Consider the following 18,703-nt stretch of genomic DNA (forward strand, 5'->3'; position numbering starts at 1 on the left):
ATATTTGTGCATAAGTTATCACTTTTCATACACATTAAAAAAATGAGATCAACAAAGATGGTGATTAATACGATGTCACCAAGATAAAAACTTTTTACTTCACTCATTTTAAAATGAACTGTTCAATAATTAAATTATGCCATCCTGTCGATTAAATCTTAAATACATCATAAAAATTAACCTTTTTAATTTATTGATTCAAAGGATATATAGCTGCCAATTATTTTGTAAGAAAAGAGAGAATATTTAGCATTTAAAAAAAAAAAAAAAAAGGAATTGAAGGAGAGGGTTACTCGTTTTAACAACCAATACAAAAGACGAAAGTGAAAGCAATTTTTTGCAGATTGTAAAAAAAAAAAAAAAAAAATCACTTAATTAAAAATATATGTACTTATGTATACAGAAGTTTTAAAAAGCCAAGGGTAATGTGGAAAGGACCGGAGCCACAAGAGGAAAGAAAGGAAAAACAAACAAACAAATAGACAGGCATGTTCGAGTAGAGAAATGTCTAATTATTTATTCATTTATTACTCCTCCTCTCATTACACAATTATTTGCATATTACTCCTCCTCTCATTACATAATTATTTGCAACCAAGTTACTGGTATGTTCGGTGTATATAAAATCTGTTGGTGCTATGGAACTTTGATTAATTTCAGGAGAAAGTACCTCTCCTTTTCAAAAAGAAAACAAGAGTATATTCAAGATGTATTCATGTAATATTATTTTATGTTAGGTTCTTTAAATTTATAAAATATGTATGCAGTTAAAAAAAAATTGCCCTAAATTTACGCAAGATTCAAACTTGGGTTAATATATATTCTGCTTATTCCTTTTTTTTGCTAATAAATCATGTTTTTATTTGTGTATGAACAGACAAGCTGCAAAATCAGCATAACTTTAATAGTATATAGATGTACTTTATTTGTATTTTCTTGAAGGTTTGACAGATTGGAGAAAATAGTGGATAAAACGTTTTGCTGATAACCAACATGAAAACACTAATTTATTATTATTTAGATTATTTGAACCACTGTTCTCATCATTAGTGTTATTTTCACAACGTTTCTCGGATGATGTAATCTCTGACCTACTTCATGTGTACCTGATCAAACTCAGAAATCTGCACAGAATTTCAAAAGGAATACTTCACACCTGAAGTTTGGAGATTACATCAGATGAAATGTTGTAAAAATAACACTCAAGATGAGAAGAGGAGTCCAAATAATACAAATTATCAATCTTCTTTCTCAAAAAAGCAGTAGTCCGAAATTAAATAATAAAAATTAAAAATAAAAGCCATAAAAAAATTAATTAAAAAATATCAAATTGGATATACAGGACAGATGTCTATCTTGGACCTCTCAAATAGACAGCAATTATTCAGACAAAAACTGCAAGGTAATAAATACAACATGACCAATATACCCTTATATTTTATCAGAATGTATATCATTTTATTTAAAAATACATAGTGTACATGCCAGAAGGCTCATTGAGCCAACCGGTCAAAATTAAAAGAATATATTACAGAAAAGTGGATTTATCTTCTTTCTAGTCATCTCCTCTCTCACAAAATCTGTTTTAAATTAAATATAGTAAGGTACCTCCATATCAAAGATCAAGATGGAAATATTTTTCTAACATTTTATAATATTTCTCTGAACTTTATTAACACAGATTTAACAGTGTATTGCATAGAATTTAAAATTTTAAATATCAATTTTTAAAAAGATATCAGATATTTTTTTTTTTTTTAGAAATTGAAGAATTAAAATAAAAACCTTGATATAATAATTTATTTATTTATCAGTAAATTAAGAAATTATATATTCCCCAAAACCTCTGGCCTTGATGGAGGGGAGACTAAAACTTGCTGCTACGTTTCAAATGATCTGAAATAACAGCAAGGGGAGACTGATTCGTTATATTTCTCCTCTTTCTCCAGTCTCAAATAATCCGTATACACTGTGAAACTTACTCTATGTATGAAAACCAAAGAGGGGAGATATGACATATGAGAAATTTTGGAATCAAGTCTCTCTTGCTGTTATTTCAGATCATTTGAAACCATAGCCAGTGGTGTTGGGGAAATATCAGATATTTTGAAATGCTCATATCTTTGGTTTTATGGGATAAAACTACATGAACATTTGCAGGCTTTTTGAAGATTATAATACTATTCTATGATTAAAATTGTATGACAATTGGTAAGAAAGAACCTATATTTTCAAATCAATAAAATATTCCCAAATTTGCCTACATTTGTATATATAATGCCCTGCAGGTCAGTTTCAGTTTTGCTGCTTGCCAGGCCACTATATATATATATATATATATATATATATATATATATATATATATATATAAAAAGCTTGGTTGGATTTTACAAGTTGGACCTAAATAGAATTCAAGTTTATACATAAAAATTTGCTTCTGACAAGCCAATTTTAATTTATTATTCTTATACAATGTTATTTTATTTAGCTCATGTCCCAAGAGGTTAGACACAAGGTCAGGTGTGGTTTTGATAAAACTATTTTTGTGGAATTAACTCGATTCAAACGAAGCACACACAGGTTTTCAGTCTATATTGTTAACCATTTAGACACCATAAACATACTTCATTGCAATTTATTTTAAACTGGATAACTAGAAATATGAAACATTTTAAAATAAAATTCTAAAAATAAAACCCATCAAGGAGTATAACTTATATTTTAAAATTTGAGAATATAATACAAATTGCCAATCTTACAACTAAAATTTTATTTCTTTTTCTGTATAACTTCAAAAATGTGTCAACAAATAAAAAGTAAAAACATAAATGACTTTACTGCATTCTGAATTGGATACAGTTAATGTAATATATATTTGCATAGTATATTGCTATCAGATCACCATGAATGTAAAAAAAAAAAAAAATAAATAAAAAAATACTACAATAGTGTATATACTATGTAAAATTATAGATCTATTTGTAAAAAGATGACTAAATGGATTGGTAATGTATTTACAAATTCAACATCATATAAAATAAAACCGGCATCATATAAAATTATAAAAATTATATGAAGGACAAAGCTTCTCGAGAATACATAGTTAACTATGCAACAAAGAAATAATAAGAAAATGTCTCACTTACAATGCCCATCCTCATTATTAATTGGTCAGTGACAGGATATTTTAGTTTCATCTTTTTATACAAAGGCGTTTTTTCATGATATTTGATAAGTTCAGGTAAACTCTCAAATTGAGCTGTGCCAATTGTGAACAGGCGGCCTTCTTGCTTGATACGACAATGTTTGATCTTCCCCTCATTCCTGAATCAAAAAACAGAGTTTGTATGAAATAAATGTTTCCAGAACTATTCCATATGAACAAAAATAAAGAAAATTTTGTATGATATAGTTACCTGAGATGGAAAGAAAATACCGAACACCAAAAAATCACATAAATTGATCAAGTAATTTAATTTTTATAAAGAATATCATTTTTAAGTGAATTTGAGTTGCACCCACTCTCCATGTTAAGAATTTTTTTTTTAAATCTTGCAAGTTTGAATTATTTACAGTTATCTTCCTTGTTCATTCAAACTGTTTACAAAATAGCGGCATGAAATTATGGCTTGTAGTCTATCTGCCAGTTTGTCTCCATATTTTCAAACTCTATCTCTTCTGAAACGAAAAGTTGTAGAGTAATGCTAGAGGCCTCAAATGATTGGATTTTTTATGAACCGTTCTTTTATGGATCTTTAGCCGGTTAAAATAGTTTTTAAGGGGTTGAAATTGAAAAAAAAATTGTTATACACTTTGTACATTCATCTTAGTTTATTTTTCATTTTTAATCAGTTCATATGCATGTCACATTGGTACAGTGGTAACGTCACCAGCTTTGAATGCTAGTTTTGCTTTTGATTCTAGCTAATGGCACCCAAATACTTTCTTTTTTTTTACTTTTGAAATCATGATTCTATAATAATATATAGGAAATCTGGACAAATTAAAATATATTTAAGTGTATTTTACGACCCCCCCCCCTTCCCACTAGTAAGCAATGAAATACAATTATGTATTTTGGATACCCTGTATATTTACAAATTTTTATGGCTATGTCAAGTAATTGTGAATAATTTTTTTAATTAATAGTTTTTCAGCCACTATATCAAGAGTAACTTACATAATTCTTTTTCTCCTCTTTCAATAAAGATGTTCTGCCTACTATACAAAAGAGTTCAGCTAGGGATTTTTATCCTGAGCCCCCAAAATCAACAGACCATTTCTATAATGATCCGGTCCCTGTTGATTTTGTTCTGTGCAGTTCTAGAAGGTCCACTCTCCCATGCCTTGCCTTCTCTCTTTGAGAAGAGGGTCAGTTTATTGCTAATTGCCTGAGGCATCCTCACCAAGGAATGACAGGGCTGCCCAGGCACTTTTTGCAGGTCAGAGCGCCCCTCCTCTGGAGCGCTGACTTCTCAATGCTACTTTCCGACCCTTGTGTCTAAATTCTTGCAGTGAGAGAGAACTAAATACCCCCTATACAAAGAATTTAGTTATTTACAAATTCCTCTCAGTGTGAAGCTGACTATGTAGTTAGCACCACTCAGAGGTTAGATATGAGAATCTCTGAATACATCTCATGTACCATTTGCATGCACAAGGTTTTGAGAACGTTCAAGAACTTACAGGCTCATGATATTGCTATTTGAAACCATTTGCTTAGTATAAATACTTTGTATTATTTGGATTCTTCAGACTACTGTTTTATTCGTGAGTGTTAGTAATCTGAGAAATGAAAATAATACGAACAATCAAACCTCATCTAAAAAATTAAAAACCGCAATACAAATAGTTCTAGCAAATTGATGAATTGTTCTCTGAGTTACGTAAGGATAGGTTGAACTTTCACTTCAAAATAATTCTTATTAATATTTCTGAACCTCACTTGTGCAGACAAAGAGAATTAAGACATAAATTGGAGATTTTTGATAATTTGGTGAATTCATTTAATCATTATCCCCCTGCCCCTTTTTTATTCTCACTTCTCAATATCTAAAAAAAATTTCACTCCTACCTACTTATTCGACACAGTTTTGGTTTTCAATCATTTTCATTATCTGGCGTTTTCTTCTGGGTCAGGCAAGAGATATGCAAAGGAAAATTTTATTAACATTTTTTTTTTTCATCATAAAATATATATGCATTAGGAAAGGTTAATTTTGATGAGTATGATGTAAAAAAATTAATTTTGTCAATAGTAATAACAGAGATTCTAATCAAATTTTGAATTCAAATTCCAGAACTTTTACAGATATTTTTTTTTTTTTTTTTTTTTTTCTACATATTCCCAAATTTACACCATATAAATTCCAGGACTTTTCAGGATATTTTTCTACATATTCCAAAATTTACTGGGAACCACCTAAACCCTGTAAACTTCCATTTTTAAACAAATATAAAATATCTCTTTTGTTTTTATCATTTTGTTTTGTTTATGAGATAATGTTTTGTTTTTCTCACATTTGATTATAAACCTATAAACCTTTTTTACTGAAAATATTTCTCTGAATCCGGCTCATCCCAAAATTACCTCTCCCATTACAAAAAACTTTTAAAGTAATATCCTGAAACTGGTGAGAGATATCCTTAAATATACTTACCTAAAGGATATCACAAAAGAGTACTGATCAGTTTCGCTCCGGCGTACCAGGAAAGCACCATCATGTGGAATTCTTTTCAATTTATCCTCAGCAGTGGCACGGTCAATATCTCCATAATACCAACTGAAAAGAAAAAATAGTTTATATATATAAGTTTGGTGGTTAAATTTTAAATTCTGAAAAAACAACATATAGACACATATATTCCAATTCAGAATTTATTGTTTGACAAAAGGAATATATAGAAGGGGTTATGTTAATTTTGTTAATCCATGGATTTTCAATAATGGGTCATATCATCAGAGGAAATGAAATGCGGTTAGCAAAATGTTCAGCTGTGAATAGACACTTATTTTGCTTTTCAGCACAAATATAGAAAAGCAATAACCCCATCCGTAATTCCTCGAATAAACATAATCCTAATCCAGAGCACACAAAGTTTAAGACTAAATCCAGTAGCAAACAAAATAAAAAGAATAGCAATAAATTAAGGCGAAAAAAATCCATATGGTTCAACCCACCATACAGCTCCAATGTAAAAATTAATATACCAAAGGAATTTTTCAAAATAATTGAACAATCCTTTCAACAACCCCATAGATACAGCACTATATTAAATAAAAATTCAATAAAAATCTCTTACTCCACTATGCTTAACCTAGCATAAACGATAATAACATCAAACAACTCTAAAATAAGAAAAGCCCAGGCCCCTCCCCTGCAGATTCCACCCACACAAAATTGTAATTGCCGAAACAAAAAATCTTGCCCCTTAAGAAACGATTGCATGTACAAGGACGTAATATACTTATGTACAGTCACTGAACTCCCAACCACAACAGTAAATACAACTGATAGAACACCCAACAATCATACTCAAAATATATTATCTACTGAACTAACAACACTAGAGAGCTCCATTGACTCCCACTATGCTAACCCCATAAATGAGACACATGATAACACCCAAGTTACTCAGGAACCCCATCTTGAAAAAGACTCGAACCTAATTATCCCTTCCCCCTCTGCAAGTTTATCCAACACCCATAGTAGAAACTCTAACAGATTAAGCACCACTAATGCAAATGTAAAATCCCACACGTATATTCGCACAACAGCAAATCTGATTAAACTAAGAATTTCCAACCATGTAAGCTCCTTTAATAATAAAAATCCAAATAGCAATAGAGGCACCTCCCTAACAACTCTGATTAAAGACCTCCAACATAGGAATATTCCGTACTCGCTAAAATGGGATTTAGTGAAAAAATCCAAATTCTGCAACCTTTGCACCTCAGAAGCAGTTGCAATAATAACACATCCTAAAGCCACGATAAACACCAAAAATGAGCTTATTGCGTTATGCAAGCACAGGAAAAAATTTAAGTATAGCCAGCTCAAAACCACTTAAGTCACCATACCTGAACTAGTTTTGGCAATTTGCCCCTACGTGTATACCCATGGATTTGTGCGTGTATGAGTATATACAGTCCTGGTCAAAATCATAAGACCACTTAAAAAAGTAAGCGTTTACGCATATTATCGAATTTTTAATCAAACAAATGGTTGAAACCATTGCCAAAAGGGAAAATATGATGAAAAAAAAAATGAAATCTGCTTCATTCGAAACCTTAACCCTGATCTAATAATTATTTTTTAAAAACAATAAAAAATAACACTTAAAATGATCTAGAACTTTGTGGCATAACGGTTAACACACTGAACCATAATACACATGGTCTCAGGTTCGATTCCTAGAAACAGTTAAGCTATGCTGACGAGAGATAGGATCTGGAAACATGCATGTCTGTAGATTATGGTTTTATAAGTAAAATAAAAATAATAAACAAATAAAATAATATTTATTTACATCTAAATAAATAATAAATACGGGCGATTTTCTAATGAAAAAGATCATGGTTGAAGACGTTTATTAACCGTATTATCATTTAAAAATCAACAAAAAATATATATATACACACACACACACATATATATATATATATATAGAGAGAGAGAGAGAGAGAGCAATAAAGAAATAAGAAAAATGGATGATCATAATAATATTGAATAAATTAACAATATTTATTGATCTATAAACTTCAAACAAGGAATTATAATAATGAAAAATCTTAAATCCATTGATTTTCAAAGATATGAAAATCCATGGATTAAAGTTTTTTTAATATTATGTTTCCTTGTTTGAATTTGATGGATCAATAAATATTGTTAATTTATTCAATTTTATTTGGATCATCTATATTTTCACTTGTTTTATTTTACTTCATCAAATCAAGAGACCACCTTCCTCCTTATGAGATAGATATTCAAATTTTCCATTGAAAGTCTCCTTTGCCTTTCAAACATTAAGTTAGTAAAAAGGTTTAGAACATAATTTTCCTTTCCCCAATTGATCATTTAAATATGTTAGAGTATATTTTTCTTGTGGTCTTTTGGCTATACCGGATTCTAGGACAAAAATTTATCTTATCTGGTGGAGTATCTGGCTTCGTGCTGTTACTCGAGATAATACCACTTGGACAAGGGGCACCACTTTTCATAAAAACCAGTTTAGACTAGTCATACCAAGAGCTTATTTGGGCCGCAAATTCTATGTGGTTTTAAATATTTGATCAGTGTTTACTTGGAGTAAAAAGTTGTCCTCATGCCAAGTTGTCTTGACAAACTCCTGTACGGAGACCTTAGACACTCGAAAATAGTGTCCAATAGGCATTCAAGTTCTCTCATATATATATATATATATAACTCAATATTTTGGTAACTGTATGTGATGGGTTTGTTGCTTAAAGAAAGAATTAGTAGGACCCCAGAATACAGCATTAAAAATTAGTAACAAAATACAGTACAGTATATAATCAAATGACATTATAAATAACACTGTAAGGCGGGGCAAATACCATAACCAGGGCCTGGAAAAACATTGTATTCCACATCATAACCTGAAAAAAACGTATCCTAGGGTCACAGTATCCGGGGTTCTACTGTACACAAAATCTAAGTATCTTATGTAAAATTTACTGCATAAGAGAATAGAAATGTTCTCAAATCTCTAAGTGCACCCCTATGTGGGCCACAAAAGCATAATCCCTTAAAACTTTAAATATATTCTATTTTTATGAAATTTGAATCATAAATATAAAATTTTCTGGGATAAATGTTGTCCAAGTTTCTGAATGCCTTTCTAAACTAAAGGGATTTATAGGGGTCAAACTTCTTTTAAAACTTCAAATCTTTATGAAATTTATAACATATGTACAAAATTCTCCAGGGAATTGAAGTGGTTCTGACTCTTTGTATTACCCTCTATGTGCTAACTATCTATGTGTCCTCACTTCTAATACACACATCTGATTTTAATGAAATTTAAACCATCTGTATAGAGTATTAATTTAGATTTTTCCAACTATATGAGGGAACAAAACAGGAGGATGGGGGAGTAAAAACAAAGAAAGCACTATTGCGTTATGAGCATATCGAAAAGTACAATTCCCATTGAAGGCTGATTAATGTTGGGTCTTCTTGCTAGGATATATATATATATGTTTGTGTGTTGCAGAAATTGATATATTAACAGTCGGAACATTCAAATAAGTTTTAATAAATGTTAAATCTTTCATAGATCCTAAAGATGCTATTGAAATTTAAATGTGATTCCATTCGGTGTCACTAGGGACAATTATAAGTTCATAAAATAAAGTAAAATATATTAAAATGTAAAGAAACAAAATTCTTTTATTTTTAAATTGATTCTTTTTACAATCCTGAATTTTTTAGATGAGGACTAATTGTTTGTATTACTTGTTTTGATTGGACTATTGTTCTCATCTTGAATGTTATTTGTGCAACGTTTTAGTTGATGTTGCTTTTGACCTTCATCAGGCATGTTGGCCGCCATCTTAGAAAAGAAAGGAAAAAAGTTACTGACTCCATAGATGGTTTCGTATTCTTGGAGTTGTTTGTTTTGTTTTTTCGCCATAGTTTCATGTACGTGAAAAAAAAAAAAAGTTTGGTTGACAAAGGGAAGTAACTCTAATAAAGTTTGACATATGATTATCTTCCTTTTACAGTTAAAATTTTAAGGAGGGGTTGTACAGTTTTTGTTTTTATTAAGAATTAGAGGTTCCCATATACTATTAATGTCTATGCTCGGTCTGCTTAGTAATTTTTTTCTTTTTAGCATATGTGCCACTTCTTTAAGTTGTCTCTCCATCTTACATCCCTGTCAATTATTTTGACCTTGTTTCATAAAGGGAAGTGTATTCCTTTTTCTTTCCATATGTGATCAGCTAGTCCCGACTTTTCAACCTACTCCTTTGTCACGGCTTTATGGGGTTCTTCTAATCTTACCTTTGGGGGGGGGGGGACAGTAGATTTTCTGTGTTCCATAAAATTTTAATTAAATGTCTCAGTGAAATATATATTTTAAAAAATAATTTATGTTTTTTATTCAAATCATCACTTTTATTGGTATTTTTAAGATTGAAAATAATCAAATAAAAACAAATTTGTTTGTATTTGATATTTTACAACTGTCTGTTGAAAGTCCGACATCCCTTATGATTATCTCCCTTTGATTGTAAATATCCCATAATTCTCCTCTCCACCATGCATGAGTGCTATTTTTTTTCCTCCTTAGAATTTCCACTTTCTTTTAATCTCTTCAACTCACGATGCAACTCTCAACACGGTCCATAAGTTTGTTTTGTTTTTAAATTTTATTATTTTACTTCATGTTGCAAATAATTGTTTGAGTTTTTTTTTTCCAAGGCAAAAAAATGTATTAATCTCTAACTGTGCATCAAATATATATCATAACACTTAGTTTGCTGCACCATATCATAACAATGGTCCATATAAAATTTTAAATTGATTGGCCGAGTAGTTTCTGAGAAAAAGTAGAATGGAGACACAGACTAAAAGAAATATAAAAGAAAAATATAAATCTGGCACAATTCAAAACCCATGTCAACAAAGGAACCATTTTAATAGGCAGACATTTCTAATGATTCAGACCACAGAGATATATGTATGAAGAATTGAATGTGCAATTCTAAAGATTATAGCTAAAACCATTTTACCCAGCATAGATGAATCCTTTTGGTAGTTTCAAATGATTACTTACTCCTTTCCTTCATGACACTGAGGTTGAGGTACTGGTTCTTTTAGGGTCAGTTCAAAGTCGGAACTACGAAGTGGGCTGATTCGATAATAAGTAATAAGAGAGTAGAGACTGTCAAACAGCAGTGTATCAACTAGATAATATTTTTGCTGGCCATTTTCCTGCTTCGACTTGATGCGGCAGTGATTCACACGATTTTGACGCCTGCTTGAAAAAAAACAATGATAAAATGAATGACATTTATTGAAGGTAATTGTGTAAAACAAAACGAAATTTTTAAATTATTTATAAAAATTATTGGTCCTTATCGAGTTCCACCTCAATATTCTAAACTGCTCATGAAAAGAAAATCAAGAAAATAGCACAAAAAGTAGGGCTTGTTAAGAGTTGACAAATTAATATTTTTTAAATATGTCGTTTTAAGCAAAATATTACATACTTGTCATGTCAAAAATAATAATACATGCAAAAACTACAAAAATTCAGAGAAGAAAGTTAGCTATAGTTAAAAGTAATTTATATGGAAGATTGGGTAAAATTGCATTTTTCTTAGAAGTTATAAAGTAGACAGTGAAGAGTTCACATACAAAGGACATAACTTGCAACAAATATTTTAGATTACTTCTTCATGGTGTGCAATATTTATTGTCTATAGCAATAGACATTTTTTCTTTTTTTTTTTACTAAAAATGCAATAGCAGTTTTTCTCCTCTTTGAATTTTCATAATTTTTGGATACGTTTCTGTTTTCAACATGACAATTAAGTAATATTGTTTTTGCTTAAAATGACGTATTTAAAACAATCAATTTGTTGACTATCTTTATCACTCAGGAAGCTTATTATGTACTAAAACACACAAAAAAGACAGTACACCAAAATTCATGCAAATTCATTTAGTATTTTTGTTGTAAAAAAATAAAAAACAAATTTGATTGCCAAATTCTCTCATCAGTCATTTTTTTTTTTTGCCTTCATTCAAGTCAATGCCAAAAGGACGTAACTGAAAATTTATATATATCAACAGTCTCCACTCCCTTACCATGTTAAGAATGGATTCCAAGATGTGCGCGAGATGATTTAATTTTAGTGTTTTAAAATAAAATACTGGATGAATTTGAATAAATTTTGGTGTACAGCATTTTTTTTTTTTTTTAAATTTTAAAACCTAACAGGTTTTGTGCAATTATAATTGTTTTTACTATTGAAGTGAAACTAGAAAAGCATTGAATAATTTAATCATGAAATTTAATCCATTACAATACATTTCTGTCTCTGTAAACAAATCAGCCATTTTAATCTTTTTTTAATAGTTAAAAAAAAAAAAAAAAAAAAAAAAAGAATGAATTACTTTGTGAGCATTCAAAATGTCAAAGGAATTTAAATTGCAAAACAGAAAAAGATATTCTAGCCTTAAAATTCTTAGCAAATCCTTATGAATTATAAGTTTTGAAAACTATTTACATGAAAAATTTTATAAACTGAGATTTACGCAACATAAGCTAAACAAAATTGTTTTATAACAATTTGGCTCAATTAATAATAATACTGTAATAATTAATTTTAACCTTTTAATTCTTAATCATAAAATAATAAAGACACGAAGGCAAATCATAAAAAGATTATTCAACACTAAGGGTATCATTAATTAATAATTGCTTTAGGAAAATACTGAAAGATTTGGAGTCTACATAATAATTTTTTTCTGGAAGGTAAAGGGAAGAAACAAATAAAAAGCATTTCTGAAGTGCCGACTTAAAAGGGAATTTTCAGTGCCCATTGGTGATGTGTGCTCAGGATCATTAAGAGTTTTTGACTTTTTGAGATGATTTATTATTTGGATTATTCAAACTACTCTTTTCATTCTCAGTCTTATTTTTACAACATTTCAGTCGATGTAACCTTTGATTTTCTTCATGTGTGTCTTATTGAACTTGGAAATCTTTCTGTCAAACTTGGGAATTTGCACAGAATTACGAACGGAACCTTTTATTTAACCCACAGGGGTAGCATACTCTCATTCCATCGGCTATGGCTGGGTAGAAGTCCTAAGTAATTCAGATGACACTCAAAATACGATTAAAAATTACTTGAGACTTTTTCCCAGTCATGACTGGCAGAATGAAAGCATTCTAGTCCTGTGGATTAAATAAAGGGTTCTATTTGAAATTCCGTGCAGATTCCAGAGTTCGATAAGGTACACCTGAAAAAGGTCAGAAGTTACATTGACAGAAATGTTGTGAAAATAGCACTCAAAATGACAACAGTAGTCCAATATATCCAAACAATACAAATAATTATCAAGGGTTTTGGGTTTTGCAACATCATACCTCTTCATTTAGGGGACTCAGTTGATCCGTTCACAAACTACAAAGTCATGTGATATTCTAGTAAAATAAAATAAACAAAAATAACTGTACCAGCAATTGAATAAATAAAATATAGATATAAATATTACGTTTTCAAGTGAGAGCAAAAACTCAGAATGAGCAAAGAACACATTTTTCTAAAATGGTTCCTACCAAGATTAAATACCCTTCTTAAAAAAAACAAAAAAACTGTATGGTTTTTTTCACGATGTAAATGAAATTTACACAGAAATAAATGAAGATTAAAAAGACAAAACGAATTCTTACAGGAAAGACAAAGAGAAATCTCCAATGAATGTCTCACTCTCTCGCACCAAGAACGTGCCATCTCCTAAGTTACTATACTCTTGCAGCAGTTTCTCAGCACGATGACGGCCACCTTCCAGTTTTCCGTGGAACCATTTTTCACCAAAATGGAGTTCATCACTCTGGTTACTCTGAAATCATAAGCAAAAATGAGAGCTAATAATAATAAAAAAGCATCAATTGAGAACAAGACGATACAAAAAACAGCTTTGCTTTGGTTGTTTTAAAGCAAAACTCAAACTTTCTTTTTGTATTTGACAACACAAGATGAATTATTGTTATTTACATGACTTGAACTTTGTATGTTTTTCTGTTATTCAAATTACTCTGTCTCATCTCATGTTATTTTCAAAATGTTTCGGCTGATATAATCTCCAACCTTTTTTGGATGCATCCTTTTTGAACTTTGGAATCTGTGGTGAACTCGGAAATCTATAATACACAAGAGTAGCCTGCTCTCGTTCTGTCAGGAGTAATCGATAAAAACAAATAATACCTCCCTGCCCTGTTTGTGATCATGAAATCAGGGGGAGTGTAGGAAAAATGTAGTGTGCATGATTAGCGTGGGTGTCATTTGTTTAAGGAAAGAAAGAGAAAAAGTCTTAAACTCAAAACCTGACTGACACGAGGCAAAAATGTATCTTATGTAAATTGAGACATGGTCAGGTTTGACAATATAAAAAGCCAGCATTTTCCAAATTGGGACCGATTCTTTTTTGTCGGCTCAACATCGGTATGGTGTACTTTGCAATCTGGTGTCAGGTGAAGAAAGCTTGCTTGCAATAACGTTGAAAAAGGGAACAGGATCGATTTTTGTTACATGTGCTTCAACGTGCTGAATTTGGCGATCTGAAAATCATTCTTTTTTTTTTGTAACTCAAAGATTCAACGATTAGAATGTAATACACAAAGGTAGCATGCTCTCGTTTCGTCAGCCATGACTGAGTAGGAGTCTAAAGTATTCTTAGTATTGCTCCGAACTGAGGATTAAACTTTCAAAATCCTGAAGAGTCTCACTTAGAACAAAATTTTTACCTAGTATTTTATCTGTTATGCCATGGATCCTTGCCAAGTTTGACAAGATGCACCTAAAGAAAGTCAGAAGTTACATCAGTCAAAACATTCTGAAAATAACACTCAAGACGAGAACAGTAGTCCAAAAAGAATACAAATAATGCAAATTGTCAATTCTCACTTAAAAAATCCAGAAACATGATATATGCCATTTTCATCATCTCAGTTGCAGCCATTGGCACATTTCACACATAGTTTTTCTGGCTTTCTTCATTTTTTGTACTTGCATGTTCTCAGTGGCAGAGGGATTGATATGCTATTTGGTGAAAACACTTTTATGCAAGTTAGCACTTCTGCCCAAAACGGTTTTGCATCTTTTACAAATAGTCAGACCTTGAATATCATACTGACATATACCTTGCTTATCTCTTGGCCAAATCCCGGCGAGAGGCACGATAAAAGACCTGAACTGAATCCCATTACTATAGTACATGTATGTTAGCAGACTCCATCTATTTTAAATTCCTGTTTCCATAACTCTTTCACGACCGTGTTATGCATTGATGAAACTGTATGAATAAAATTAATTTGAATTGTAGAAAAGAAGTTTGACCTTTAAACCAAGATTCAGCGATTTTTTTTTTTTCATATCAAAGAGGGGAGCAGAAAGTGACTGTCGCTTCCTTTATTTTGTCCTTTAATCCTTACATTCCATAGCAAAGGGGAAGAATTGCTGTTTTTTGGGGATGAATCTATCTACCTAACACTTATTGTTGATTAGTTTATGGATTATTATTTATCTTTTTAGTTCCTTACTTTAAGTGGCTTCATGCCTTGTTTAGAGCAATTTCCATAAAAAAAAAGACAGTGGATATATAGATGCAGCAACCTTACTACAAAATGGACCTTCACATGCTGTCCTTTTTCTCTTCTACAGAAATTTCAAACTAAATCCTTTATTTAATATGCTAGGATAAATTACTCTCATCTTGCAGAGAAATGTGAAAACAGCAGCAAACAAAAAAAAAAAAAGGGGGTAAAACAGTGTGAAACATGCAAATATTGTTAAAACAACAAAAAAAAACACCTTTTAGGTTTTATAATGCTGAAATTATATTTTGTATAAGATTTATTATATATGATTAATCGGATACAAGTTGCTATTTTACATATTCATTAAAAAAAAAAAATAAATAAATAATGAAAGTAAAACATTCCCAGCAACACCGGATTTTTGTATATTATAAAAAGAGGACCAAAAGTGATTTTATTTTGTCTTATGGCATATAAAAACTTTTGAGGACCATTTAATGATGAATCCAATCATTTTGGGGTAAAACTGCAGTTTAATGGCTTGAAAATTATTCAATGAACAATTGTGTACATACAATAAATATTGTTTTATCCATACAATAAATATTGTTTTATCTTGTTTTTGTTAAATATTAATATATGAGGAACCATTTCAAGTTAAAATCTATTTAATATTACACTTGTGCTCTTATGAACACATTTTCCTTCCAGTACTGTATACAGTGTAGAGCAAGGAGGCAGCAAGTACACTTTTTTTAAAGTCTTTTGTATGATTTGATTGAGGACTGAACCTGAATCTCCTTGCTAATTATTTTACCAATCTTTAAAAAGTCTATGATATAAATGGCTTTGTTGTTTGAAACAATTCCATGAGGTCTCTTGCGTTAAGGTATCTTTTCTTTATATGGACTAAGTTTCTGCAATCGATAAAGAGATGCATGATTCTACGTGTACATTGAAGTTGGTCTTACTTTTTGTGAATGTTAGCATGTGTTAGTCATGTCTGGACGATCTGTGTAATATAGACAAAATGATTGTTCTGCTTCAGATTTTATACTTATATATTGCATATGACGAGTTGAACGTAAATCTTTGGTTATATTAGACAATGAACTAAGAGAGAAAAATGAAGTGAGAATATGTCTTAAAAATCAAGATGTAATTAAATTGATGCTGACCTCAGCATATAAATTATTCTCATCTTCATCTGCATCTTCATCTTGCTCAGCCCTTAGATCTTCAGCATAAAGCAGCTTGGTTAATGTCAATACAAATATGTGTGGATGCCATACCTGCAAGTAAAAACATACTTAATATATAACAAAGAAAAAAATCTCTCTTTCTCTATATAAAGAGGTATATTTGGTAAAACCAGGAAAAAAAAGAGTGCTCGATACGTTAGTAGAGCTAAATATGTTTTTATTATTTCAACCTTGAGTGTATTTACTTAACTCATTACAAGTTCTTTCTATAGACGGGAAAACAAATTATCCAGTCCATGTCGTCAGATGATATAAGCCAAAAAGCTCGGCTTAAATCATCAGATGACATGGACTGGATAATTTGTTATCCTGTTTATAGAAACAACTTGTGATGATTTAAGTAAATACACCCGTAGGTTGAAATAATAAAAATATATATAGTGAGAAAGAGAGAGAGGATTTAAATTATTTTCAAATCATACTCCAAATAAAGAATATATACAAAGATATGAAAGTTGTTTACATTTGTTTCAAGGCAATATTTACTTTAAGCAAGACAATGAAACATAAAATTTGGGACCAAGGACATCAGAAAATAAGCAAAATAAAAGGATGACTTCAAATCTACACCAATTAACTTTCAATGCATATGACATTTGTAAACAAACAGATAATAAATCTGAGTTGTTTGGGGTTTCTATCACAATGTTCATTTTTAATATAGGAAAAGATTTATTTTTGGAAAAGGTGGAGGAGCAGATATATTAAATATATATTTTTTAATCGAGGGTGTGTTTTCTTTTTTTGTTACAAATTTTTTTTGAATTACCAAACACAGAGATCTAATTAAACAAAAAGATTTCTCTTTAGAAAAAAAGTGGGGAGTGTATTAAATGTTTACTTTTTTTTTTTCATTTTTTATTTACAAAACATTTTAATAAACAGATAAAATATTGTGTTCCCATTTGTCAAAACAGGAGATTCTATTTTCCAGTTGTGTACATCTTTAGAAAAAAAAAAAAAATAAAACAAAAAGGAGGATGATAGAAAAAGAGAAATAAAATTGAGTCAAGACAAATCAGACTTAAAAAAAAAAAAAAAAAAAAAGGCAAATTTAAGCAGAAATTCCACTTTCTGATTTACAAAAATCAGAGGTCTCACATACCTGTTTAAAATAAACATTTAGTTGGTACTTCTGCAGTTAACGGCATATCTTTTTGTGAATGTTGCCTTTGTATATCCTGGCAACATATGTAAACCACCGATATATGGTGAAATGCTCAACCAATGAAAATCGTTTGACCAGACAATATTTGCCAGGAATATTTTTTTAAGAATCCACGACAGACCAAAGACCCAGGGCATACAATATCAGTCTATGAAAAAAGGTCCCCAAATTTCTAGCCCGATTTTCATCTTGGAAAAATTAGGTCACATTGTACTAGCTGACCGTGTCATATAAATAACATATCCTCCTCTCTTTTGATCCATGTGGTCTTTCCATCATCACCCCCCCCCATTAAAAGTTGAACAGGAATAAACTTTAACCCCACCCCTGCTTTTTTATTTAGAAATAAAATAATAGTTCTTTTTCTGTTTTGTAATTGGTTACTTTTATTGATTTTAATAGTGGAACAAAGAAACTAAAAAGTAAAATAATACAATAAAAAAATAGTTCAAAGAATTTTCAAGCAAATGCTATTACTATAGACAAAAAAACCGAAAAAGTGGTAAGGAAACAAATATATATCAAATGAATGTTATCAAAGGCAATATAAGTTATATCCATGTTAATTCAATATGTTATTTGATATGATATCAGTCATGTAGTCATATCATGTAGTACTATGTCACCTAACTTTCCTGAAATGAAAACGAGGCTAGAAATTTGGGATCCCTCATTAAATTAATTGTTATTCTTTTGTGTGTTTTAAAATTTTATCAACATTTGGCATCCTCTGTCGTTTTATTTAAGCTGCCAACATATGCCGAGGCAACATCATGTTAAATGCCAAAGTACATTAATTCATAACTTTGTTGTAAACATGAAATACAGTTTTTCTCATTTATTCATATAAACACTAACGTTTTGGTAATTTATTCATCTTTAAAATGTGACCATAAAGAAAGGAAAACAAAGAAATCAATTTGTCTTTTCACTTGCAATATAGAAATGCATTGCAACTTGTTGAAAATCAAAT

The 18,703-nt window shown here is 30.3% G+C and overlaps 1 protein-coding gene across 7 annotated transcripts in view; it reads right to left on the minus strand.

Moving 5' to 3' along the window:
• LOC145284546 (1-phosphatidylinositol 4,5-bisphosphate phosphodiesterase gamma-1-like) overlaps positions 1-18,703 on the minus strand; it is a 335,906-nt gene that overhangs the window by 77,153 nt on the left and 240,050 nt on the right. For all 7 annotated transcript variants that reach the window (XM_080133455.1, XM_080133452.1, XM_080133453.1 and 4 more), the window contains 5 exons: positions 16,479-16,592; positions 13,435-13,604; positions 10,804-11,004; positions 5,661-5,783; positions 3,147-3,324 (listed from right to left, as the gene is read on the minus strand). In XM_080133455.1, coding sequence (XP_079989581.1) covers positions 3,147-3,324; positions 5,661-5,783; positions 10,804-11,004; positions 13,435-13,604; positions 16,479-16,592 — 786 coding nt within the window. The remainder of the gene's footprint in view (positions 1-3,146; positions 3,325-5,660; positions 5,784-10,803; positions 11,005-13,434; positions 13,605-16,478; positions 16,593-18,703) is intronic.

This window comes from Euprymna scolopes, chromosome 9, assembly GCF_053919585.1.
Source record: "Euprymna scolopes isolate OS-2025 chromosome 9, ASM5391958v1, whole genome shotgun sequence".
Taxonomy (NCBI): domain Eukaryota; kingdom Metazoa; phylum Mollusca; class Cephalopoda; order Sepiida; family Sepiolidae; genus Euprymna; species Euprymna scolopes.